Source organism: Pimephales promelas, chromosome 15, assembly GCF_988280905.1.
Source record: "Pimephales promelas chromosome 15, fPimPro1.hap1.1, whole genome shotgun sequence".
Classification (NCBI taxonomy): Eukaryota; Metazoa; Chordata; class Actinopteri; order Cypriniformes; family Leuciscidae; genus Pimephales; species Pimephales promelas.
In genome coordinates, this window is record NC_142783.1 from 4454415 (window position 1) to 4480000 (window position 25586).

The 25586-nt window shown below is 39.9% G+C and overlaps 2 protein-coding genes across 2 annotated transcripts in view; both read right to left on the minus strand.

Moving 5' to 3' along the window:
* Positions 1 to 4217, minus strand: part of atp6v1c2 (ATPase H+ transporting V1 subunit C2) — a 29927-nt gene extending 25710 nt beyond the window's left edge. Inside the window, exon 1 of the mRNA XM_039655359.2 lies at positions 4089 to 4217. Within this exon, the coding sequence (XP_039511293.2) occupies positions 4089 to 4217 (129 nt within the window). The remainder of the gene's footprint in view (positions 1 to 4088) is intronic.
* Positions 4218 to 12765: 8548 nt separating this feature from the next.
* LOC120466889 (ornithine decarboxylase-like) lies at positions 12766 to 19410 on the minus strand. The gene is made up of 9 exons (XM_039655571.2): positions 19276 to 19410; positions 16647 to 16820; positions 16336 to 16508; positions 15696 to 15912; positions 15525 to 15608; positions 15272 to 15434; positions 14794 to 14909; positions 14489 to 14703; positions 12766 to 13037 (listed from the first exon to the last, which is right to left on the minus strand). The coding sequence occupies exons 1-9, from the start codon at positions 19375 to 19377 to the stop codon at positions 12899 to 12901; spliced, it is 1383 nt and encodes a 460-aa protein (XP_039511505.2). The 5' UTR covers positions 19378 to 19410; the 3' UTR covers positions 12766 to 12898.
* Positions 19411 to 25586: the final 6176 nt, after the last annotated feature.

The following is a 25586-nucleotide window of genomic DNA, read 5'->3' on the forward strand; positions in this document are numbered from 1 at the left end:
AGTCTTCTCAAACTGCGACTTTCTTTACTTTAAAATGTATCTTTTAAATTGACAAACATCATATGTGCAATTCAGGGCACAATTCAAATGAGATCAAAATATTTGTTGTCTCTCGCCATTGACTACCATTCAATATTTTTCCGAAATAAGGTCCCATGGTGGTCGACCGGAAGGGGAGGGACTTAGGCTCTCTACCACCTGATAACAAGGCGCTGTAAATACTATTACTTGGGACCAACTTCAAATATACTTAGTATACTTTAATTATACACCTGTGAAGGGACTAATTACATGCTTGATTAGTGATATTAAAGTGTACTTTGTGTTACAATTAGAGTACAAGTATATTACGACAAGCAATATACCATAAGTGTGTGTGTGTGTGTGTGTGTGTATATATATATATATATATATATATACACACACACACACACATTACATACTCATATTTTGTTTATCCATACAAAATACATACTCGTGTCTCCCAAGGCACTACGGCGCTATATGATTAGTATTAGTATATGATTAGTATTAGTTACTGTATTTTGAAACTACTGTATACTTGCATTGTTACAATGATCATTTCCAGCACACAGTTAAAATATACCTAACATATATTTTTAGAAAATATACTAAAGTACAATTATTTTAAAGTGTGTTAAAAGTAGAATTTTCAAAATAGGTAACCGCATGATGCTAATATACTTTTCATATATTTAAAGGTACAATTTCTGTTAGTATATTTGCGATGGGAAAAATATTTTCATTACAATAAAGTACACTTTTTTTCACTAGAGATCTCATTCCATTTTCCTCCTTTAAAGGTGCCATCTGGAACTAAAAATCAAAAAATATTCCATATTCCATAACAGATGGGGGCAGTATACCTCCAGAAAATGTGTTGTGCCGCTGCCGCACGCACTCACGTCTTCAAACAACACAAACGAGCGCTGTTTTGCTCTCTTTCTCCGCATATTATTCAAATCATTTGACACGATAGTAAAAGGTCGGAAGACCGCAGTTTCACGTGGAGCATTTGGAGATTTTTAGAGATCAGAGACTCAATGAACAACATCTCAACACTAAATGATGAAGACCGACTCATAGACGCCTGTCTCAAAAACAAGCTGTTGCATTTCGACGATATGGGAAAATAAAAGCCTGCAGGCTATTATTTTAAGTTTACGGTATTCGTTTTGTTCATATTACACTTTTATTGTTAGTTTGAATTAATTTGACAGACAGCTTTCGCTGATGTTGATCAACCTAGCGAAATTCAGAGCTGCCAGCTCTCACGAATTCACCGTGAGACACATGCAATTAACACTTAGCAAGCAGGTTAGTTAAGCTCTCAGATTCTGTCATTTTTATTATGCAATTCAAACAATAAATAACATTTTTGCGCTTGTACATGTTACACCACAGATCCCTAGCGCACGTGAACCGATCATCTCTACTAGCTAATGGAAAAAGAACCCGAACACTGTTGAAAGATACAGTATGCTACAACTTACCAAAATATATTCCTCATGCATAATGTCAACCAATCATTTTTTGAACTCTTCCCTGAACTGAAATGTAGTAGTGGGCTGTATTTCCACACGACTGACATCAGGTTCAAGTACGAACACACAAGCCGGCGCGAGCGCGACTCACTCGTGTACTGCAGTTTGGCTGGTGGTAACGTTGCCCGGCCGCATACCGCCTCCCATGGCCGGAACTGGTATTACGACACCTGCCGGGCCGGGGCTAGTAATTTAGCATGCTAATTTAGGTTTATATCTCGGCAGCACTATAACTTGTCAGTTTTTTAATAACATCATTGCACTTATTTCTTCTCATTCTTTTGATGCGTGTAGCTCATTTTTTGGATATTTTTACCTCAATTATTACATATGGCACCTTTAAAATAATACAGTTTTTTTCTGAAGCTTAAAGGGTAACTAAACCCCTGGTCAGAGCCTGACTCCACCCACTGCAATATTTGAAAAATGCTGAAAAAGTGGGCAGACCCCGGAGATAGAGGAGACATTTGAAAGTCGTATTCAGCGGGAAGAGTTTTCACTGCAACCGTGTTCAGCAAAGCTGTGGTCAATGGGAAGAGTATTATCACCTATTATTTATTTTTGCCTTTGACATTCTGAGTTAACTTTATTTGAGCGCGACCTCGACCCACACATAACGAACCTGTTCTCACATCACAAAGTGATGATAAAGTATATATACTTGAACAATACATTTATAAAATGAGTACATACTGTATACAAATTCAGGTCCAAAATGTTTGTACGCGTTTGTCGTGTACACAAAATAGCATAACTAAGTGGCAGTGTTGGGGAGTAGTTAACTACAAGTAGCGACGCTACTAACTACTACATTTTTCAGTAGCTTGGCTGTAGCTCAGTTGCTTTTTAAACAGTGTAGCTTTTCCAGTAGCTAACTACTTTTTGCAGCAAGTAGCGGTGTAACTCGAGCAAAAGCTACATTGCGTTTGTCGTCGAGTCTGCGCGAATCGGCACGATGCAAGGATATTCTTCTTCTTTTTAGATTACAAACTCATGTTTAATCACGCATCTTGCGGCTAACGGTTCACTGACGTACAGAAGTGTGTTGACACACACATGATGATGGAGCAAGATGTGACGGAAGATTTGGAGGATGGAGAAACAACTAAAGTTAATTATCCATGGCCTTATTTATCCAAGTTCAATCGGTATTTTTGAGAAAATGTTCTACATGCAATTTACGTTGGATGTATATTTTTTTCTTGCAATATTGTAGGCTATTTGTTGCAATTTTGCACTTTTGACAAACATTCTGAGATATTTGGGTGTTGTCTGTAATAAAACAATACTTTTTGAAATCATAATTTTATTGCATTGTTTTAAACACTAAATATTTTACAAGTAAAACATTTAGTGTTTAAAACAATGCAATAAAATTATGATTTCAAAAAGTATTGTTGTCCCCTTCTGTCCCCCCTCAGACACTTATTCAGTTATTAATAATATACGTTGTTCAAAAAAGCAAAAGTAGTTTCAATGTAGCTAGCTACTTTTTGATAGTAACTTGTAGTGTAGCTAACTACTTTTCCAAAAGAGTAGCTTGACTGTAGTTTAACTACTTTAACTTACGAGTAGCTTGTAGGTTGTCAAACTACAGTTTCAGAGTAGCTTCCCCAACACTGCTAAGTGGATATAAAGCCAGCGCTGGCATTTGACAAAACTAAAACATTACATCTGAAATTATGCATGCAAATACATTTAAAATCATTAAGTCTTAGCCTACTTACAGGTGGTGGCCCAACAACTGCTGCCTCTGGTTTTAAAATTGAAACTGCTTCATGTAGTAACAGTTTCTTGTTGAATCCGGTGTTGAATTTGTGGAGATTCTGGAAGCTGTCTTCCGTAAAATGCCCAGCACAGAGAGCTAAATTACGATCGTCATTAATCAAACATAAATTGTATCCATTGTTGACGAAGTACAGTGTCCAAGGGAAGCTCGAACACAGAAGACCTGACAGCTGGGGTAACAACACACTCGACGAGCCGCAGAAATATGCGCATGCCCTTTTTTGCATATTCCGGAGGGAGGGGTTGATGCAAATGTGTGGGTTAGTGACGTCTAAAACCCAGCTAGTCCCAATCGAGTCGTTTTTGTAGGCATTAAACTTCCTGATTTTTAAAAGACGATATCTCTGCTTACATTGAACTTTCAGCGCTGCAAATTTGCAAATACTGTTCATGAACCATCAGCAACATTACACACTATTTAAAATGAAAAAAAGTGAAATCGCAATCAACCCCCCCTCCCCCCCTTTAAGCATCTCCTTTGAGCCCTGTTTTGTACTCCATAAATGTTTAGTTTGTTTATTCTTTGTTTTCATTGTCCTCCATTGGGGGAACTTTAACATTCTGCCGAGCTTAACAAACGTTCTTCCAGTAACATCATTTTACAGAACGTGCATTCAAAGTCGTCAATAATATTCCAAAAACTTTATCATAATAACATTATTTATCTATCAAAGATGGACTGTTTTCGTCATCTGAGATTCCCCAGAGAGATGTCGAGAAAGAATGTTTGCTTACCTTCAGCTCTGGGACATTGAATCTGGAGCTTGTGGCCAGACCTGATTTAGCCGCGACCCGTTTGAGTTTCTCTAAAGACTGACAGCTGATTTTATCCAGAGGAACCGAAATCAACCAGAACTCCATCATGCTCGTCCTTCTCACCTGTGACAGGAGTCTGGGACTCACACTGAGGCGAATGATGTACCTTGACCGCTCGCTGACTGTATCATTGGTTTGCTGACTACAGTGTCAGAGAAGATTAGGTTTCTCAGACAGACGAACACAATTCTCATGTTCTAACACTAATGTTTTATGATGAGAATGAATGAGGTAATAGCTCATCAAGATCGGCTGTAGGAAACGCTCTGTGAGATCCATCTTTTTACAAAACTCAGTGGTGTCAAAACGCACGTCATTAGGTCAAGTATCTAATATCCCAGTCTCTTGTGAGGTATGTTGAATACATTGCCATCACTTAAATACAGCACATCAGCACACCAATTACTAATTTATTTGTTCGTTTATATAATGTTTGATTAAACTGTTAGATTTTTGGAACAAATAATAAGCAAATCATGATTACCATGGATTCCGACTTTCCTATTTTGTCATGTTTCCTGCTGGCAGGTGTCAAATAAAACAGTGAATGGAGATAAATATAAATTAAACTAATGAAGTTTAGGCCTGTGAACGTCAGGTGGTCTGAGGTGTGTGAGGTAAGGTACTGTTACGTAAATTGATCGTTGTGAGAGAACAGGTGTTGTGTGCAAACACACCATAATGAGAGGCACACGCTCTTCTCACATTGCATACAGTACAATGTGTTTCCCGTCTAATTTTTTTTAAGCTGGACTGTGTCCTTATTTTAGATGTGTAGGTAGCTATTGTTTCCATCTTATTTTCTTTTTCTTCTGCCTGGGGGTCTAAAGCCTAGAAAGTCTAAAATGTTAAAGTGAAATTTGGTTTTGTAAGTTCACCCACTTACAAAGAAATGAAGGGTCTATGATTTTTATGGTAGGTTTATTTTAACAGATAGAGACAGATAATCAACCAAAAAAAACCATCATATTATATAGGTTATAAATTAATTTACATGTCAGTGAGTGAAATAAGTATTTGATCCCCAAGCAAAACATAATTTAGTACTTGGTGGAAAAACGTCTCGGTTACGGATGTAACCCTCGTTCCCTGAGTAGGGAACGGAGACGTTACGTCAGGAGTGACGGAGAATGGGGGTTTCAATATACAATATACAACATGTGTTAACAATATGTTCAATATCATCACAATACAAATGAGAAAAGAACAATGATCTGAAAACTAAACTAAATAAATAAATAAAAAAAGATCTAGAAGAACATGAAGGCAAGATATTAATCTATACATCAGTTACACTATACAAATAGTTTCATTTCATAAGAAAGTTTTGCTTAAAATGTTAGGTAATGTATGGCACTGACATACAGATATATAAAACGGATATTTTAACAGATTTTTTATAAAGTAAAAATAAAAAATAAATAATTTATTTGCAACCGTTATGTTAATCATTATGTTTCTGTCGTCAGAACAGCAATACAGCTGATGGACAAAGTGTTGTCATAGGAACATCCAAGGTAAAAATAATTACATTACGTTGTCTGTTGTTGCTCCCTTCATCAAGTTCCAAGCGGCTACATAAATGACACTAGGTGTCATGCTCACGCCAAATTCCCACTTGAGGAGCTTTGCCGTCTGCCCTTTGAAGGGAGTAGGGCATAGGGAAGCTCACGAGCAATAAGCAAGTCCCAGTTGGGTCCGTCACTTATTTGGTTCCCCGGAAACATTTCCGTTGTGGACCGTGTTATTTGCAGCGCGTTTCTGTATTTGGTGGTGTTGTGAACGTTTGCAGCGCGTTTCTGTATTTGGTTGTGTTGTAAATACTTGGAGCACAAGTGTGTTGTGGAACTGATGAAGATGTTTTTCTTAATTTGCGGATGTTTTTTTGTATATTTGCACGCGTTTTTATAGTTGCACACTTTTTTTGTATTTGCATTCGTCTTCATCAGGTTGCAGCGCGGTGAGCTCTCTCGGCCACCGTAGATGAGGATGATCAAATAAACCAGGCAGGGATGGAGAATGATAATGACCAGAGGGAGAGATGGGAAGTGCAGTTCTAAAATTCGGAGAGAGGGAGCGGTTGAGACCAGAGGGAGATGTAGCTGAGCGCTCTGTGACACACGCACTTTGATTCTTTACATATATTTTTATACTGTATGTGTTTTAGAGATTGAATTGAAATCAAATATAAACATTACTGCTCTAACTATTTCTGAATAGGATGTGTACTTCAGAAAAATTTGGAATAGTATGGAAATACAAGGTTCAGATCACTAAAAACTTATATGGAAATCGAAGAGTGGAGTCTGGATATCATCCAGTGGAAAAGTTTGGTACTGCACACACAAAAAAATATTTCTAAAGCTCATTTATTGAGTCATCAACCTAAAATCTGGCCCAGAACTTCTTCAGATAACTAACACTAAACCAAACTCTAACTCTATAGTAAGTACATGTAGTTAACTAAAATTAATCAGTGGCAGTGCTTGTGTGTTCGCAAACCTGGTCTCGAGAGTGAGCTAGTATTTAGGATGTGAACTCTGTGTTCCCCAAAGGGAACAAAGACTTCCTCGATGACCTTCATAAATACGCAAGGAGACAAGGCTAGCCCAAAAGGGAGAACCGCGTACTTGTATGCCTGCCCCTCGAAAGTAAACCGTAGGAACGGTCGAGGAAGAATGGAGACATGGAAGTAGGTGTCCTTCAGGTCGATAGCTACAAACAAATCCTGGGGCCGCACACATTCAAAAATGCATTTGCCTGTGAGCATCTTGAACAGCAGCCTGTGAAGGGAGCGGTTCAGGACGCGCAGGTCTAGGATTGGCCGTAACCCACCAAATTTCTTCGGGACAATGAAGTAGGGGGCTGTAGAAGCTGGACCTCATTTTGACAGCCTCGATCGCACCCTTCACCAATAGGGTAGCAACCTCCGCTCTCATGACAGGGGCATTGCCACAGACCATAGTGAAGTGGACTCCCCTGTAGCAGGGAGGAGACTGTGCGAACTAAATCACGTAGATATTTTGTGCTATCCAGCTGTACAGACGATCCACAGATGAACCCTCGGTGGGCCAGCGAAGCGGAGTGACCGGCCTGGATGTGGACATGGTCAACGGACAAACAATCGGCGTTTTGTTCCACACTCTCACCCTCAGGTCACCCTGGCCACCAGCCGAAGTACCACCTCTCATGGAGGGTGTAGGCTGGGGTGTGGATGAAGGGACTCTCTCTCTAACGAGATCATTGAGTCTCAACAGTAATGATGCGATGCTCATGTTCCGGCTGAGAGAACATGAGTCATCCACAAATGTTGTTCTAGCGTGATCAATGTCCAAATACGCAGAGCAGAGAATGTGCCCATCAGAGTCAGAAATGAATCGACCGCCACCAGAAATGCACGGACGAGCTGTCTTTAAAAAGACATGCCGCATGCAAGCTCTTAAGTGAGAGGAAAAAAAACTCAGTGGATGCTGAAGCGAGCAGGGAGAAACACACTCAGGCAGATCACTGCACAGATCAGCAGGCAGTGTGAATTCGCTGGAGATCGCCGTCACACCAACACTGGAGAGTCGCTCGTCTCGAAGAGTGAAGTCAGAAATAGCTGTGGAGTGAAGAGAAACTCTTGGTTTCGAAGAGAAAAACATTTCTGCATATTGCCGCCATCCTCCTTTTATATCCACGAGGGTGGAGTGGAGTTGGAGTGGAGTTGTGCCATGCAAATTCCGCAGACTCATGGCATCTCCCTGGAGAATGGCGACTCCATCCCTAGTCGGTTCAGCTGACTTGGGACCAGTTCGGGGACGCACAAATAGGTGTGTTTGCCTCTCACGACTCAACCCATTGCGTCCTGTATTATTCTGATGCCTCAGTATTATTCTGTATTATACTGAGCCTTCTTGAGCAGACCCTGTGCAAAGTCAGGATGGACGAGGAGCAGGTAATTTTGGTCGCGCCTCACTGGCCCACCCGGACCTGGTTCTCCAAACTCTACTCCTGGTGACAGCACCTCCCTGGCCAATTCCTCTGAGAAAGATGCCAGAGGAGAACTGGCCCCTGACTGAGCCTGGGTTCTCCCAAGGTTTTTTTCTCCATTGGGTCACTTGATGGAGTTTTAGGACACCATCTAGTTTACTTGATGGAGTTTTTCGGTTCCTTGTCACTGTAGCCTTTGGCTTGCTTAGTTGGGCATATTCAAATTAATTGACCAATCAATAATACCCTTGATCAGCTCTACCAAACGTGGATGTTTTTCCACTAAGGAATGAACATTGCTATAATGTTTTGATTGATAATGTGAAGCTGCTTTGATGCAATCTATATTGTGTAAAGCGCTATTTAAATATACTTGACTTGACTTGAGGAAGGACCTCCTTTCTCAGGAACAGGGCACCCTATGGCACCCTCGTCCCGATCTTTGGAACCTCCACGTGTGGCTACTTGACGGGCCGACGTAGGTTTGAGTACCCTACTACCAGTGGTGGTGGCTACAATCACTTCCGCTAGAGCGCCGTCCACGAGACACGCCTATGCTTTGAAGTGGAACCTCTTTGTCAACTGGTGCTCTTCTTGCTGTAAAGACCCCGGAGATGTTCGATTGGTGTTGTGATTTTCTTCCTTCAAGATGGGTTGGAGCGAAGGCTGTCTCCTCCACCCTCAAAGTATATGTTGCCGCTATTGCTGCACACCATGATACGGTGGAAGGTAAGTCCGTAGGGAAGCACGACCTGATTGTCAGGTTCCTGAGAGGAGCGAAGGATACTGAATCCTCCTCACCCCCCTCTCCATCCCTCTAGGGACCTCTCAGTGGTTTTAACTTCAGTGGTTTTAAGATTAAATTCCTGTCAATGAAGACAGCTCTGTTGGTTGCACTGACCTCCATCAAGAGGGTAGGGGACTTGCACGCTTTCTCCATTGACTTAGCGTGCCTGGAATTCGGGTCGGCTTTCTTTCACGTGATTCTGAGACCCCGGCCTGGATATGTGCCCAAGGTTCCCACCACTCCCCTGGAGAAGGCAGACCCAGACTTGGCACTGATCTGTCCAGTACGCGCCCACCACGCCTATGTAGACAGAACGCAGTGTTTCAGGACCTCAGACCAGCTCTTTGGGAAAGGGAAAGGCTCTCTCCAAGCAAAGGCTGTTTCACTAGATAGTGGACGCCATTGCCTGGGCATACCAGCAGCAAGGTCGACCGTGCCCCCTTGGTGTGACTGCCCACTCCACCCGGAGTGTAGCATTCTTTTGGGCTCTAGTGCATGACGCCTCACTAACAGACATCTGCAGAGCTGCAGGCTGGGCAACACCCAACATATTCGCCAGATTCTACAATCTCCGAGTGGAGCCTGTGTCCTCTCATGTACTCACTTCAACCAACTAGTACCAGACCCATAAGTGTCTTCGCTTGCTCGCCATTCCACTCCGTGGACTGGATATGTGCGATATTTTCCTCAGGTGAGCTTCCTCCTCAGGCCCTGAGTTCCTCCAGCACTGCTGATGTTGAAGCCAGTATCTATTGCCTGTGCGTTGGCTAGGTGCCCCGTGTGCATTGTCCCCCCACATGTGTACAGTATTTCCACTGTAAGCCTCTCTGAGCCTCTCTCTTTCCCTCGGCAAGCCATCTTGCCACCCCTGGGGTTGAAATATTCCACCTGTGGCTGGACACCCCAGTGTTCTCCATATGCATTCCTTCGGGTCAAATGTGTATTCTCTGACTAGGGAACAGAGACGCCATGTCTGACTGCCACTACCGCTGTACCGCGGGGATCGCCTGAGTTCAGCCTGAGATCCCTTTTGGCTCCTCAGCGAAGAAACGTATCTGCCTATTGCCGGCGTCCACCTTTTATACCCACAAGGTGAGGCGGAGTTGTGCCATGCAAATTCTGCAGACCCATGGCATTTCTTTGCCATTGGCTCGTTTTGTACTTCTCAAAGTCGATGGGCTTTCTAAGCGAAACCCTATTCATCGTGTTATAGAGATTTTAACAGATAAAGATTAATTTATTAACTAACCATAAATTTCTGATCTTATATTTCTAACATGTGATAAAACCTATCATACTTCCACTTCTTTGTCTCAAGGTGACTAAACGTTCCAATCTAGATTATAAAAAAGATACCTCTTAGTTCCTTCCATTTAGGATGTAGCCATGAGACGAACTTTCAATATGAACTAACCATTTAACAACTTTTTTGACTTAATTTAACCTTGTTCAATGTAACTTTGACGATGAACTGAACGTTCTGTTCTTTCACTGTATTAGGATGTGATTAACTGAAATGTTAACCCCTTACAAACAGTTTTTTGAGGATATTTTGCTGATGTCACTAACAAAGGAGGATGAGGGGATGGGGCTTGCTTTAAACAGTGTAACCAATCATATTGATAGAGTGTGACATGAACAGTCATAATGAAATAATTAGTCATGATGATTCTTTTTTTAATGTGTCTGGCATTATCATATAAAACATTTGTACTTGTGTAAAGAGCATCTGAAGGACATTTACTGAAGTCTGTCTGTCATTTAAAGGTTCTCTGAGCGATCCTGGGTGTTGTTGACATTCGGAATATTTTCAAACAAATCGGAGGCTAGCTAGACCCTACCTCCGCCGCATCTCATCTCCTCCCCCTCCCTTCCGTGCTTCCTGAAATAATTGTGAACGTGCATAGTTCTAGCTGGCGAACATAAAGCGTCAATTTAGAAGAAAAAAAAACAATTTAACGTTACCCACCTGTCCAGCAAAAACAGAGCAACCTGAATGTCGGACTGGACGCCCTTCTGCCACCGGAGTTCTCGCCATCGTTCAAAAGCTTTGCTACCGATGTAAATTCGGAACTTCGCACTTTCTTTATCCGACTCCTTCTTCTTTTTAATTTTTTCTTCAGAACGACGTCTATTTGGTCGTGTGTCGGCCATTTTTCAAACTTCCCTCTGATGCTTCTATCTCCTTCACACACACACCCCCTTCATGTGCACGCGCACTAACCCCCCAGACCCACCCTCAAATACTTCTTGCCAGTGATTGGCTGGAACACTGTTTGTTAGGTTTCGTGGTCCGGGTGAGACATGATTGTTTTTGTTGCCGTGTTTGGAGCCTGTGGTGTCTACAGAGACCGCGTTTTTTTACAGTGTGTTTAGGGGACAGGCAGCTAGCCGATAGTGAGGAGACGTTTGATGTATGTGACAAAAAATGTTTTGGCCCCACATCGCTTAGAGAACCTTTAAGCTGCGCAGCAAGAACAAGTAAGTTAGAATTATTAGCACCCGGCGGACATCGACTGGAGATGTTCCAGGGTTATAGGATTAGTACCCGGTGGACGTCGACTGGAGATGCGCTGGTAAAAGTATAAGACTTGGCCAACTAGAGTGAGTTTTATTGTAGAGTAGTCAGATTCAGGGAAAAAATCCATCACAATCGTCAGCAGTTACAGCAGCGATTACAGGTGCTGATCACTACAGCTATGCAGAGGGGTGGTATTGCGAAAGCAGATGCCAATAAACAGCTGTTGCGACAGTTTCAGCGTGGATGTTGGGACCAGTCCCTTATTCTGGCCTTCCAATTAGGGCTTAAAACAGAAACATCGAGCACAAATGACCAAGTCCTGTACACTCCACTGCACACTGAACAAGCAAGTTTTTTTTGTTTTTTTTTACATTTTTAACATCTGTGTAGTATGATAATGTGACCTATGCATGTTGTTATTATACAATAACACGTTTATTTGAAGAGAAGTAGTCTTATATGAAGTGTTTGCTTTTGCAAAAGATGTGGCATTTTGTATGCTTTGTGGTTGTGTGGTCTTCCAGGAAATGGCGTTAGAGTTTCAGAAATTGCGTGTAAACAATTTAAAACAGAAAACAAAAAAACTGTGAGTTCCACATTTTTTACACACATGCACCATGAATAATCAGAAATCACGAGCAGCCATGAAGCTGATTCACTTGACAAGCTTTTCCCATTGTGCTCCATATATATATATATATATATATATATAGTTACTCCTGGTATGTTTTAGTGTCTATAACCTATAATCTTTGTGCACAGTTGTAAAATACAGAAATGCTACTGGCCATGTAAATGAAAAGCAAGACAAGTCAACATTTTACAGCTACCTTTATTTATATATATATATATATATATATATATATATATATATATATATATATATATATATACAAAAAAAACCTTAATACAATCCCATCTCTTTCATATCCGCTTCAAATGCATCAGTGGCATACAATTCAGATAAATAATACATATTTCAGGTCAATAATCGTAATGTTAAGTTATTAATCAAGTAAAAAAAAAGAGGAATGGTCACTGAGGAACTCTGTGCATATCTCCATGAAAAGCAACTCCTCCATGGAAAGTAGCAAGGGGAATCAGTTCAGGAATAGACCTTCCTCCAACAAAGAATATCAGACACATTTAAACCTCCCTTGAATCCTCCACCCAAGTATCTGGCCTCAAATTACAAGTATGTAAAGTATATACTGTATATATAAAAAATAAGTAGAAAAAAAATAAATTAAGAAACAGCCACAGGACTGTCAGACAAAAATGTGTGTCTTTCAGGTCTGCAACTTTTACAAACAAGAGGCAAAAGAGCTGCATTTAGAATAGTTAATTAAACTTATGTTGTAACTCAAAAGCACAAATCTGGAACTGGACCTCTGGTGTAAAATGCATGTCTGAATGAGAGCTGGCTCAAGCGGTGGAGGTCAGAGAGCGTCACAGCACGCGAGTAGGGGTTGGCTTGGCTGGCATGTCCAGGGTGCTCTCGTGCCCGCAGTGCGATGGCATGTTTCCAGAGCTCTGCTCCTCAGCAGGAGGTGGAATCCCCTGGTCACGGATCTGCTGCATGCACTGCCTACAATGAAAGAAACAGCCTTTTCCATTAACGATTCTTTTAGTACAATAATCTGTAACACTACAATAAGGGGCATTAGTTTACATTAGTTAATATGAACTAACAATGAGCAATGCATTTGTTACAATATTTATTAGTCTTTGTTAATGTTAGTTAAATAAAAATCCAGCTGTTCATTATGTTAGTTCATGGTGCATTAACTAATGTTAACAAATACAACCAAATACAATTTTATTAATATATTAGTAAATGTTTAAATTAATATATTATATCAGCTAAGATTAATAAATGCTATGGAAGCATTGTTGATTCTTAGGTCATGCAAACTAAGGTAGTTAAAGCTGTAGTCTGGCATTTTTTCCTCTTTGTCGCCATCTCTGTTCAAAATCTGCAATTGCAGTTATTCACAGAATAATCAACTTGTACTTCAACACCCTCGACACGGCACAGTACGGATGAACACAATGTTTGAGGAGAGTGTGCGGCTGTCAGTCGCCGCTGGTGTAGATACTGGCATTCAGAATCAAAGATTATTCGTCTTGGAAGTATGACCAACATAAGAATTTTCGCAGGAAAATGTCATCATCTGAACTTGTAAGACCTTATGGTTCTGACATTGCAGTAAATCATGCTGATTAAATCTAACAATGGCTTATAAGTTATCATATCATGCAAAACCGTGCAAATTATACTTTGTTCTCAAATTGTTAATGTTAACAACGGCAGCATTGCGTGACTACATGTAATGTCTTTCCGATATGAATCCTTGTTTTCGGATGGATCGGTTGCGGTCTCTTTTTTTTTTTTTGAAGCCAGTCCGAAGTCCGAACGAACCCTTTTGCATTTTACAGCGGGTGAATCTCTAGTTGTCACTGGTGATTTTTGTTTGAATCTTTCTGGATCCGCCATCAAATTGATAAGTTAAATTATTTCAAGTGCAGTGAGAAAAGGCTATAAATCTCCACCTCCAACATCCTCACACGCAATATAGCTTTTACTAGCCAAGACTGCTTCTTTATGTGTACAGATGTGTGTGTACAGATGTGACGTAATGACGCAAAAACATGCTCGAATCTCCTGCGGAAATCCACGAGTACCACTGGAATTAAAAGCAATGTTACAAGCTTACTGCTTTGATTCGAGCTACGGCAAGCAGAGAGTTTTGAACACTGGCTGGTTATGCATTTTCTCAAATATGTATTTTGGATAATTTTTTACCCCAAAAAAGCTACAGACTGAAGCTTTAATGAACCTTATTGTAAAGAGTTACCCAATAACCATACTTTTTGTTTGGTATTATTTTTAGATATTTAAAAATATTATTTGAGTCATTTTAAACTAAATTTCAGTGTTATTTTAGATACTACAGAGCATTTTAATTTGGTCTTTGGTCTACATCAAACGAAATAACTTGAACAGTTAACATCATGAAAATGGCTTTCCCAACTTACCAGGCTGTTCGGGACATGACGTAATGAATATCGGGTTTCTGGAAGCCATTGAAGGTGGAGGACATGGATACAGTGTAGGCACCAATGTTCTCGAACAGCAGCCAGTCGCCCACCTGCATGTCCGGCAGGCTGCACTGCTCCACAATGCGGTCCAGCCCATCACAGGTGGGTCCCCAAATACTGCATGGGTACATGCGCTCATCAGGCTTGGGTTTCTACAAGAGAGTACCGGTTAGTTTTAGCGGATAAAAACCATCATCGAACTAAAAAAAATAGATAATCTGAGGGGATTAACATTTCCACACCTTGTGCAGAACGGGCAAGTAATACGCATGGTTGGTCTGAACACAGTTGAAGGAACCATGAACGCCATCATTCACGTAGTACATCAAGGTTCGGTCATTGGTCCCGTCGTCTTCTTCTGAAGTGGGGGGAAAAATTAAACCAAGTCAGTCATCACATTTATTCATGTGGCGCTCCAATGAGGATTCAATTCAGGTCAATAATAGTGTCAATACTACAAAGTTAAACAATTACAAAAAAAGTTCAATTCAGTGAAAAGCAGCTCTAAACAAGACAAGTGTCATAATTCATCTCAAGTCAGTTCAATGTTGATTAAATTCAGTTTAATAACAGTGACGATGCTGCAGAGTCATAACCCATCTCAATTCAGTTTAAATTTTCTTATCCAGTAGTGTCAGTGCAGTTAAATCGATAACATTGCTGAATAATATTAATAAGAGCATATTAGAAACAAACATGGTTTTTGATGTTAGCTTTTACCGTCAGAGGCTGATTGCTCCTTCATGATGACCTTTTTGGCAATGATGTTGACCGCCAGCGTGAATGCGGACGCCACGTAAAAGCGTCCAGGTTCAGAAATGATCCTCACGCCGGAGTCAGCAGGGAAATATTTATCCAGTGCAGGGTTAATCACAGCAGCGATCTGCAAACCAAAAAAAAAAGTTTATCATCTAAACATCTTTGATCACCCAAAGTGAAGATGGTGATTTAAAAAAAATTAAAATAACAATACCTCTTCAAATTTCAGTTTGGTGTCATCTGAGCCTGGAAAGCCTCCGCCAATATCAATCAGGGTCATGTTATATCCCAGCTCCGCCTGGTGGACGATGCATTTTCCACATTAATTATACACCATCAAAGAAATGAGGGCGTTTTTTTTTTTCTACAGTAAAAGGGCACTCACCCCCATGTCAAAAACACAGCGTGCATCTGAGATGGCCTGCCTGTATGACTCCGGATCAGTGCATCCGCTGCCCACATGGAAACTGACTCCGATCACATCCAGCCCAAGCTCCTTCGCCCTCTCCAGCAGCAGACGGCTGCTCTTTAACGTGGCACCAAACTTCACACTTAACCTGCGCATGGCCTTGGAGTCGTCAGTGGCGATACGGAGAACCAGTCTGCAGACACAGAGAATGGGTTTAATGGTCATGAAAACCTTGGTCACAATCTTCCATTTCTTTTATTAGTTTGTATGGTCAACTGATATTTGTTTGTTTTTTCATTTACATTATCAAGTGTCATAGAGTGGGACTTTCATTTTGATTGAGAAAACCTGAATACAGACTTAGTACGTACCTGTAACAGTTCATTTTTTAAGTTTTTGTTATTTAAAAAAAAAGTTGAATTTTTTTCTAAATATTTACTAAAATAGTTAAGTAAATTGTAAAATATAATTGTAGTTATTGTTATCCTTGTTTACTATCAATAAATTTAATAGTCTGATTTTATTTATATATATATATATATATGTAAAATATTTGTCGACCACTATTACTTTGTGTACTGCAAGTGAGAAATGGTTTTCTTGCGACGTTACTCACTTGGCACTATCATGGTATCGTGCGACCTTCATGAGCTCCACGTCGCTGTCAAACGTCATCATCTGCACGCCGTGATCGGAGGCGTATTTGATCTGAGACACCTGCTTGCAGGGGTTAGCGTAGATGATCCTGCTGGAGTCCACACCCACAGACTGCACGAGCTGGATCTCCGACTGGCAGAGGATTAAAAGTCAGGTCAATACAGGATTAAAGCTGCTAAACATACTTCGGTTTTTGCTGCTGAGGTTATTGAGACACGTGGAGAAGTCACAATTGCGATTTAAGGGACTTGAATGAAGAATCTTCCATACCTTGCTCGCACAGTCGAATCCCGCTCCCAGGGACGCCAGTGTCGAGACAACAGCCCCGCTGTCGTTGCACTTCACTGCGTAGAACGGAGTGATTCGAGGTAAAACACGCAACCAACGGAGGTGCTTCTTCAGGACGTCACCTAGGTCAGCCACGTAGAAGGCATCTTTGTCATCCTAAAGGAAGAGAAGAGATGTGATCAGAGCTCGACTGTATAGTCACATTTAATCACGACCTTGTACATAAACAAAAGGAGGCATATTTGTATATGAACTTTTTTACAGCAATTAAAGGAGTTGTTCACTTAAAAAAAAAAACCTTTTGCTGATAATTTACTCACCCCCATGTCATCCAAGATGTCAATGTCTTTTTTTCTTCAGTCGAAAAGAAATTAAAGTTTTTGATGAAAACATCCCAGGATTTTCTACATATAATGGATTTCATTTGGAACCAAACGGTTCAAGGTCCAAATGAGTTTCAGTGCAGCTTCAGAGGGGTTTAAACGACACCATCTTATCAAGTGAAACATAAAAAAGTTTAAGTTTTATTAAGCACAAATGCTCGCCTTGCTCTGTTCTGTGGTGCACGTTCATGACTCTCCTGTTCAAACTCGTTCATCAAAATAAACAAATCTTTTTTCGAGTCATGACTCGAAGGTTCCTAGATAAGAAGAGCCTTATTCATCGTCTGGTGTTGTTTAAAGCCCTTTGAAGCTGCACTGAAACGTTTGGTTCCCAATGAAGTCCATTACATGGAGAAAATCCTGGATTTTTTTTATCAAAAACTTTAATTTCTTTTCGACTGAAGAAATACATGGGCACCTTGGATGACATAGTGGTGAGTAAATTATCAGCAAAAGTTTTTTTGTTTTTTTTTAAAGACTTTTTTTTCATATTATTTTTAAACTAATATGCTCATATATAAATATGATCATTTAACACCGATTCTATCATCACTTCATTGGTTACCTATAAAGTTCCGTTTTAATTACAAGGTATTGCTTTTGACTTATAAAGCTATAAATGGTTTAGCTCCAGTCTATTTAACAGATCTTCTATCGCCCTACAATCCATCGCGCTCTTTAAGATCACTAAATTCGAGGCATCTGGTCATTCCTAGGATATCCAGATCCACCAAAGGAGGGAGAGCATTTTCACATTTAGCTCCAAAGCTCTGGAATAGCCTTCTTGATATTGATCGTTGCTCAGACTTGCTCTCCCAGTTTAAAACTAGACTAAAGACGCATTTATTTAGCCTGGCATTCATATACATTTTTTTATCTTACAGTTACTGTAAATTTGGCCTCTGGTTCATAAACGCCAGAGGAGAACTGGCCCCCGACTGAACCTGGGTTCTCCCAAGTTTTTTTTTTTCTCCATTGGGTCACTTGATGGAGTTTTAGGGCACCATCGGGTCACTTGATGGAGTTTTTCAGTTCCTTGCCACTGTTGCCTTTGGCTTGCTCAGTTGGGGTGGCCCATCATACCATTGATCAGCTCTACCAAACTGAATACTTTTTTTCATGAATAAACAAACACTCTGAAGTTGTCTTGATTGATACTGTAAAGCAGCTTTGATACAATCTGTATTGTGAAAAGCGCTATATAAATATATTTGACTTGACTTGACAACTCTAGCGCAAAACGAACCTTTGGTCTAACAACACATTGGTATCTAGTTGATCGTTCTGTGAGATTTGTTATCATGATAATCGAATGTAAAGAGTTGTATCTCCCTACATACAAACCGAAACATTAAGAACTTTGTAAGTGTACAGACAGTTTAATAAGAACATATTTTAAAAAAAAGACAGTCCACTTTGTGTATACAGGCAGGAGCCATCTTTGGAAAGAGTCTCGACCAGTCGAACCATGAACGCTGTGACAAGTGAGCTGTTCGATCGGAATTACGTTTGTGAAATCTAATTACATGGAAATGCACAAATTATATTTGTTTAAGTATGCACTGTCATGAAGTTTTTCGGTCATTCATGCAAATCAATGAGCAAGACCTAAAGCTGGCGAATGTGATGCAAACTAAAATCACACAATAGTTGCTCTATATATCAGAAATATTTGCACAACACAACAATAATTAAAAAAAAAACTTGTCTAGTGTTTATTTACTCCACTATGGGTCGCCGCCTCCAATTTATTTTCAGGACATAGAAAAAAGTTGCAAGTACAGCCTTGTTTATCTAAGCGGGGAAATCTCCAGACTGTACAAAACGTGTCTCGACAGGTCCCACTCTTTACAACCTTGCGTCAGTATATTCCGGCTCAAAAAGATAAGAACGTCCATCAAACATAAACGGTTCATTATTGAAGAGATGCCAAATAATCCGCCATCTCTTTAGTGTGTATCTCATGGAAGCAGTCTCTCTTTTTAATTATTTTTATTTATTTATTATTTTATTATTTTCTCTGTCATGTTCAGTGCTTCTCTTATGCTCTCATTGCTTTCTTCCTAAAACAACTGACCATTTGAGATTACGAGTGACAGTTCAGACCTGGCACAGCATTCGTGGGTCGACTGGTCGACATTGTTTTTCAAAGATGGCTACTACCTTTATACGCGAATGTGTTATTAGACCAAAGGTTCATTTTGCGCCGGAGTTGTCGTTTAGCTCACCGATAAGGACAACTCGTTGATCTTCTGTTCCACGATATCCCGTGCACAGAATCCCTCCTCCAGGAAGGTGAAGTCTGAGTTTGATCCAATCAGTGTGGTCATCGTGTTTGTTCAAGAATTGATTGCAAAAGAAACTGTAAAAGAAAATGACAGGGGTGTTAGAAAATGTGACCTCTAAGATATCAGACTTTACTCTGACAGATAGTCTTTCCTTGAATTTAACAACAAGTGTCCTCAAACAAGCACCTTATTTTTGCTCCAGTGACTCTCTACAGGACGACTATCACAGCTACTGTGCAGTTACAGTCTCCACTAATCTCTAGTATTTCAATATAAATGAGATACCATTAAAGGGTTCGCCAGTGTTCAGTTAAGGCAGGGTGCGAGCCCAAAAAGAAGGTGAAGAAGGAAAATTGTTTACAGGATCTCCACCAAGGGCCATTCACCCTCACATCCCTGACAGAGAAGGGTGTGGCAAGCTATGCCAGGGAAAATACTGAAAGCTAATGTTGTGAAGCTAAGGCCCTACTTTCAGCCTCAACTTTTTTCTTTTTTTTTTCATCCAGTTAAGCCTGAACAGCACTCTGAAAATCTTCAATCTGATGACACTATGTAACAGCCTTAACAAATACAGATCAAACAGAATGAAATGGACTGATATCCTGTTCAGGCAAAGCGTTGTTCTCTGGATTTAGGATAACCCAAGTATTGTTTAATCCCAGGGATTGCATCATCAGGGGCAATGATCAATGTTTCAGTTTTTTCCGCATTTAGCTGTAAGGACTTTTCACTTAGCCATTTTTTATTTCCAGAAGACAATGGAGCAAGGAGTTTAACTTACAGATCTCTGACAGTTTGAAGCAGCAGTAAAGTTGGATATCATCAGCAAATAGGTGAAAAGAAACATCATTTAACCTTTGTATGACCTTTCCCAAAAGGATCAAATACAACAAAAATAAAACAGGGCCCAGAACAGAGCCTTGATTCACTCCACAGCGCAAGTCTGCAGACGCAAACCTTATTTGGCTAGCTTTAACACTGAAACTACGCCCAGATAAATATGAGGTGAACCACTGCCGAACTGACCCTGACAGCCCTACATGATCCCTTAATCTTTTCAGCAAAACCTGGTGGTCGACAGTAGGCTGAAGACAGATCCAAGAGAACTAGAACAGTGTGTTTTCCAGAATCAGCAGACATCATAATGTCATTTGACACTTTCAGTAAGGCCGTTTCGGTAGAGTGTTGCTTACGAAAACCTGACTGGAATGGCTCATGGATGTTACTATTATCCAGGTAAAATGTCAACTGTTCGCAGACTACCTTCTCAATGATCTTGCTTAGAAATAAACCAAAAACTATTTAAATCCGATGGGTCCAAACCTGCCTATTTTAGTAACGGTTCCACTATAGCATGCTTAAAAGCATCTGGAAAAATGCGAGTAGACAGCGAGAGGTAAATCATTTTGGTTACACAAGCGCCAATTTCTTAAAACACTTTTTTTGAATAATCTGAAAGGAATGGCATTCGATGAACAGGAAGATGGCTTCATCCTGCTCACCAATTCAGAAATATCAGAAATCGTCACAGTCCTAAAAGTGGACCACATGCTGGAGACTGGCTTAAAAACAGCAGTGGTACCACATGAATGAGACAGGATTTTATCTTTAACCATTTTAATTTTGTTAGTGAAAAATCCCAAAAAGGCATTGCTGTCAGCTTCACAAAAAGCAGGGATAACGGGGGAAGCAGGGCAAACAAGTGTATTGATCGTATCAAACAGCACTTTAGAATTTTTTTTACTTAATGTTACTAGTTGACGGATATAGTCAGATCTTGCTTTTCCAACCGTCATATTATAGGATAACACAAGTTCTCTGAGATAAAGCATGTGCACCTCAAGATTTCCATAGGTGTTCAGTCATTTGACACAGTTTTAAAACTTAACTCGACCGCCATCTTGGCAACGCCTCCGGGCCGCTATTTCAAACTAACAAGACCAGGCTCCTATCTAAATGAATGGGCAGATAGTCAGAACTGCATTTTCACTGGTCACTGGGACTTAAAAACTGCATTTATAGAAACAGCAGTAAAATATGCTAAAAATCGCTGGAAAAGTTTGATGACTTTGCCCTAGAGTAAGGTTAAAAAGCCTTTCCCCCCAAAGGTTATGCCTTTACTACGCATGTGCAAGGGTTCTCTCCTTCCTGTCATGCGCGCGCTATACGGTTTGAAGCACAGTATGTGTGCGCCCTTGCACGCTCGCTCTAGATTCCTGGAGATTTGAACTAATTTGCAGGATCAGGGAGCCACTATCAATCTGCGGGAGACACATGGAACTTCTGGGAGACCTTCTGAGATGTCTAATATTTACACAACTCACACACACACTGGATATCAAATCTGCCGCTTTTTCAAACAGTAACGTTTGCGCTGTCGCAAACCTCAACTGTGCGCATGCATCGGTGGAATCAGACGAAAGACTTAAATGTTTCCCGGCTTGACTTTTAAAAGCAGACGATTGGCTTTCCGGCGGGAGGGGCGGAACATGTGCATACAACCGCCATCTTTGGTCTTACGCATTGAGGAATTGCCATGTCTCTATATAAATAGTCTCTGGCCCTGTTAATTCAATGTGGGCCAAGCAGAGAAGCGACCAATCTCCTCCACGTTTTCCCTATTTAAATACAGTTACTCGACCAGTGTAACTCGACCTAGGACGGTGCCACAAAATAAAAAGTTGTACATTTCTAAGCGTGTGAAGTGGATAGCTATATTGTATGGCGAAATACCATCGCAAGTGCTTGGGAGCACTTCAACTTGGCGCATATATATCGATGGACTCTGCGCAGTAATATCATCACTCTGGAGAGTGAGAGGGGGGATAGGACTTTTCACGAGTGATGATATAACTGGACGGAGTCGAAGTGCTCCCAAGCACTTGCTGTGGTATTCCGCCATATAATATAGTTATCCATTTAACACGCTTAGAAAAGTGCAACGTTTTATTTTGTGTCACCGTCCTAGGTTGAGTTACACTGCTCGTGTAATTGTATTTAAATAGGGAAAACATGGAGGTGTTTGATCGCTACTCTGCTTGGCCCATATTGAATGAACTGGGCTAACTGGGCTGGACTTGCGCTTTGACACTTGCGTTTCAGATCGTTAAAATAGGGCCCATGATGTCATGTTGCAAATTTGAACATTTGAAAAAACAGCTGTTTCAGTAGTACAAGTGAAAATAACTTAAAAATTAAGATTTTTTTTATATATCAATTTGATAGGATTATCAGTCTTGGCTCCTCAGAGAAGAAGCATATCTGCATATTGCCGGCGTCCTCCTTTTATACCCACGAGGCGGGGCGGAGTTGCGCCATGCAAATTCCGCAGACCCATGGCATTTCTTTGCCATTGGCTCATTTTGTAAGACTCGAAGTTGATAGGCTTTCTAAGCGAAACCCCATCCGTCATCATCCGACGTACGTAGCCTAGATGTTACACAAATATGACTCAAGTTGTGCCGCCTGGCTGTCAAGTGTTTCATTGCTTGCATGGTACCGACAGTGTAGGAAAACCGTGACGTTTTCTACTACATAATTACGTGCATGCGTGAAACGGATCGTGCAGGTGGAACGGATCGTGTACCGACACTCTCGACTGACATCATTCATTGATATTGAGAATAACTGTTAGTTTTTACCAAATAATCAAGATAAACAAGTAAGTTACTTTGTGCTTGTCAATACAGCTGGTTCTGACTATAAAGATATTAGTTATAACATTTATCAACCCGAAGTTAAAATTACGCAAGAAATCGTGACACGTTGACTCGCAGTCTCACACACCACAGAAGGCCATTATGTCATAACATACGACACAACTACACAAGCAACACTCTTTAAAAGTCAGAAAAACACCTTTAACAATGAAACTAACGGATAGTTTCTTAATTTATGATTAGACTACCATACTGAAAATGTATCCTAACAGAACGGCTATATAATTATGCTAAATTTCATCCAATAATATAATATAACTCACCTTAAAACGCGCACAAACGGCTGTGGTGATGATCAACTAGCGAACTCTCTGAGTAAAAGTCGGCGATCTCAGCCCTATATATAGTGACTTGGTTTCCAAGGTGAGGCACTATGAAAGTTCCTTCAAAAGAGAACAGGTTTGGTCTTGTTAGCTGCTTGAGGATAAAAAAAACTAGAACTAGAAGTGACATACTTCCCAATCAAACAAAGGTACTTTGTAATTTGGTAAATAAATAAATAAATATTATACTAAAATCTGTTAATGATGCCAGAAACCCCAAAAATGAACAACATGCAAAAACCAAACATAAACTCCAAACTGAACTTTTTTGCTAATTGGAAAAGTTTATAGTTGTAGGGAAGTTTAATATTACACACACTTATATTTTAATATTCTTTCTATGAGCATAGAAAAGTTTGAATTGTACAATAAGATTGATCTATGCATATCAGTGTTGTTATTGATAAAGTAAAACTACTAGAGATTTTTCTGTAGCTAATTGTAGCTAAAAGTAAATGTAAGTGCTATGAATATATGAAATATTTGATTAAAGACAAACAAAAGTACACACTAAAAAGTTTAAATTTAATGGTAAAAGCTAATAGAAATGTTAAAATAATACTAAAAAGCACTATATATGTTCTCTCTCTCTCTTTTAAACTATTTGGCTTAATGCATTTTGAATAAAATCCTCTGTTAACTGTATATATAAATGCAAATATAGAATAGAATAGGTCTTTATTGTCATTAAAACAATGTAAGACTCGTTGTAAGACAAGGATTGGCAAAAATAGAAATAGCGTAAATTTAAAACAGTGTGCTAAAATAAAATCACAATGCTGTAACAATATATAGTATAGATATTATAAATGTGACAATATATGTAGAGATACTTATCCATATGATATATAGACATAACACACACATACATACACACATTATATACCTATACATACATCTTGTTTGTCCGTCAAGAGTTGATGATGACCATGACACGTTTGCCATTTATATACATACATACATTCATACACATAAATACATAGATGTCAACATATATTTTTTTTTTTTACATATATGGAGTAGTACAGTGTATGTGTGTTGGCTGAGTATGGGTGTTGTACTTCCAGTTTGTGAGTTTATTGGAGAGGAGGAAGATATATTAGGGGAAAACAGTTATACAGCTACATTTGCATTTCATTAGTTACACTTGTTACAGCATAACTGTGTATACTAAATGAGGCAAGGCTGTCGAGTTACATTCAAGTTCAACTTTTTTTTCCAAGGAATTTTTTTTTTTTATATGGATTTTTGGTGATCAAAGATGAGCTTTAAGGAGTATGGGGAGGCTGCAGACCTGGAGCCGGCAGTTTTACGCCCCTGACAGTTTTACGTCCCTGTTGTTCCTGATGCGTCCAGTAGGGGGGAGACTACATTAGCAAAGTTATGAGCTTAGTCCTATATCATTACAGACCTTCTTGAAGCGAAAATAAAAGTTGGCTACTTTTGTCTCAAACTTAAGCACATATAGGTTTAAAAGCTGCCCTAGTCTTCTCTTTACCTGCTCTGTCTCACTCACTTTTAAAATTCATTAATTTTAATTTTTGTCTTGTCTGTCTTTTTAACTTGTATCTCATTAAAGGGATAGTTCACTTTGAAATGAATTTTTTTATGTTTTATCTTACCTCAAGGGCATCCAAGGTGTAGGTGTCTTTGTTTCCACAGTATTTTCAATTTTGATATTTTTAGGTCAAAGCGTTCTTGTCTGTGAGTCATATAATGGAGGTCTATGGTCACCACCTCAAAGAGCATGCACAGAGAAGTGCAAATTAAATGTAAGTACACATTGATGGCCTAAGACACGGAACGAGCGTTTTGTGTGAGAAAACGAACAGTATTTATATCGTTTTTACCTCTTGTAATCACAGTCACATCCAAGTACTTTGAGGGCGAGGGCAATTCTGTCTGCGCTCGTTGCATTGATACACATTGCATTGATACATATTGATAACCGCTCGTTTCGTGTCTTAGGCCATCAATGTGTACTTACATTTACGAGTCATTAAATCGTGTTTAATTTGGACTTCTCTGTGCATGCTCCGAGGTGGACCCCATAAACCTCCATTATATGACTGACAGACAAGAACGGTTTGACCTAAAAATGTCAAAATTGAAAATACTGTGGAAACAAAGACACCTACATCTTGGATGTCCTTGAGGTAAGCTAAAACATATCAACAATTAATTTCAAAGTGAACTATACCTTTAAAGT

What these genes read in the sequence shown, in the direction of transcription:
- LOC120466889 (XM_039655571.2), bottom strand. Translation starts at nt 19,377, where the DNA reads ATGACCACACTGATTGGATCAAACTCAGACTTCACCTTCCTGGAGGAG. An exon ending in GATTCGACTGTGCGAGCAAG is followed by an intron (nt 16,509 to 16,646) that starts GTATGGAAGATT and finishes ATCCTCTGCCAG; the next exon opens with TCGGAGATCCAGCTCGTGCA. An exon ending in GGAGCAATCAGCCTCTGACG is followed by an intron (nt 14,910 to 15,271) that starts GTAAAAGCTAAC and finishes CCCCCACTTCAG; the next exon opens with AAGAAGACGACGGGACCAAT.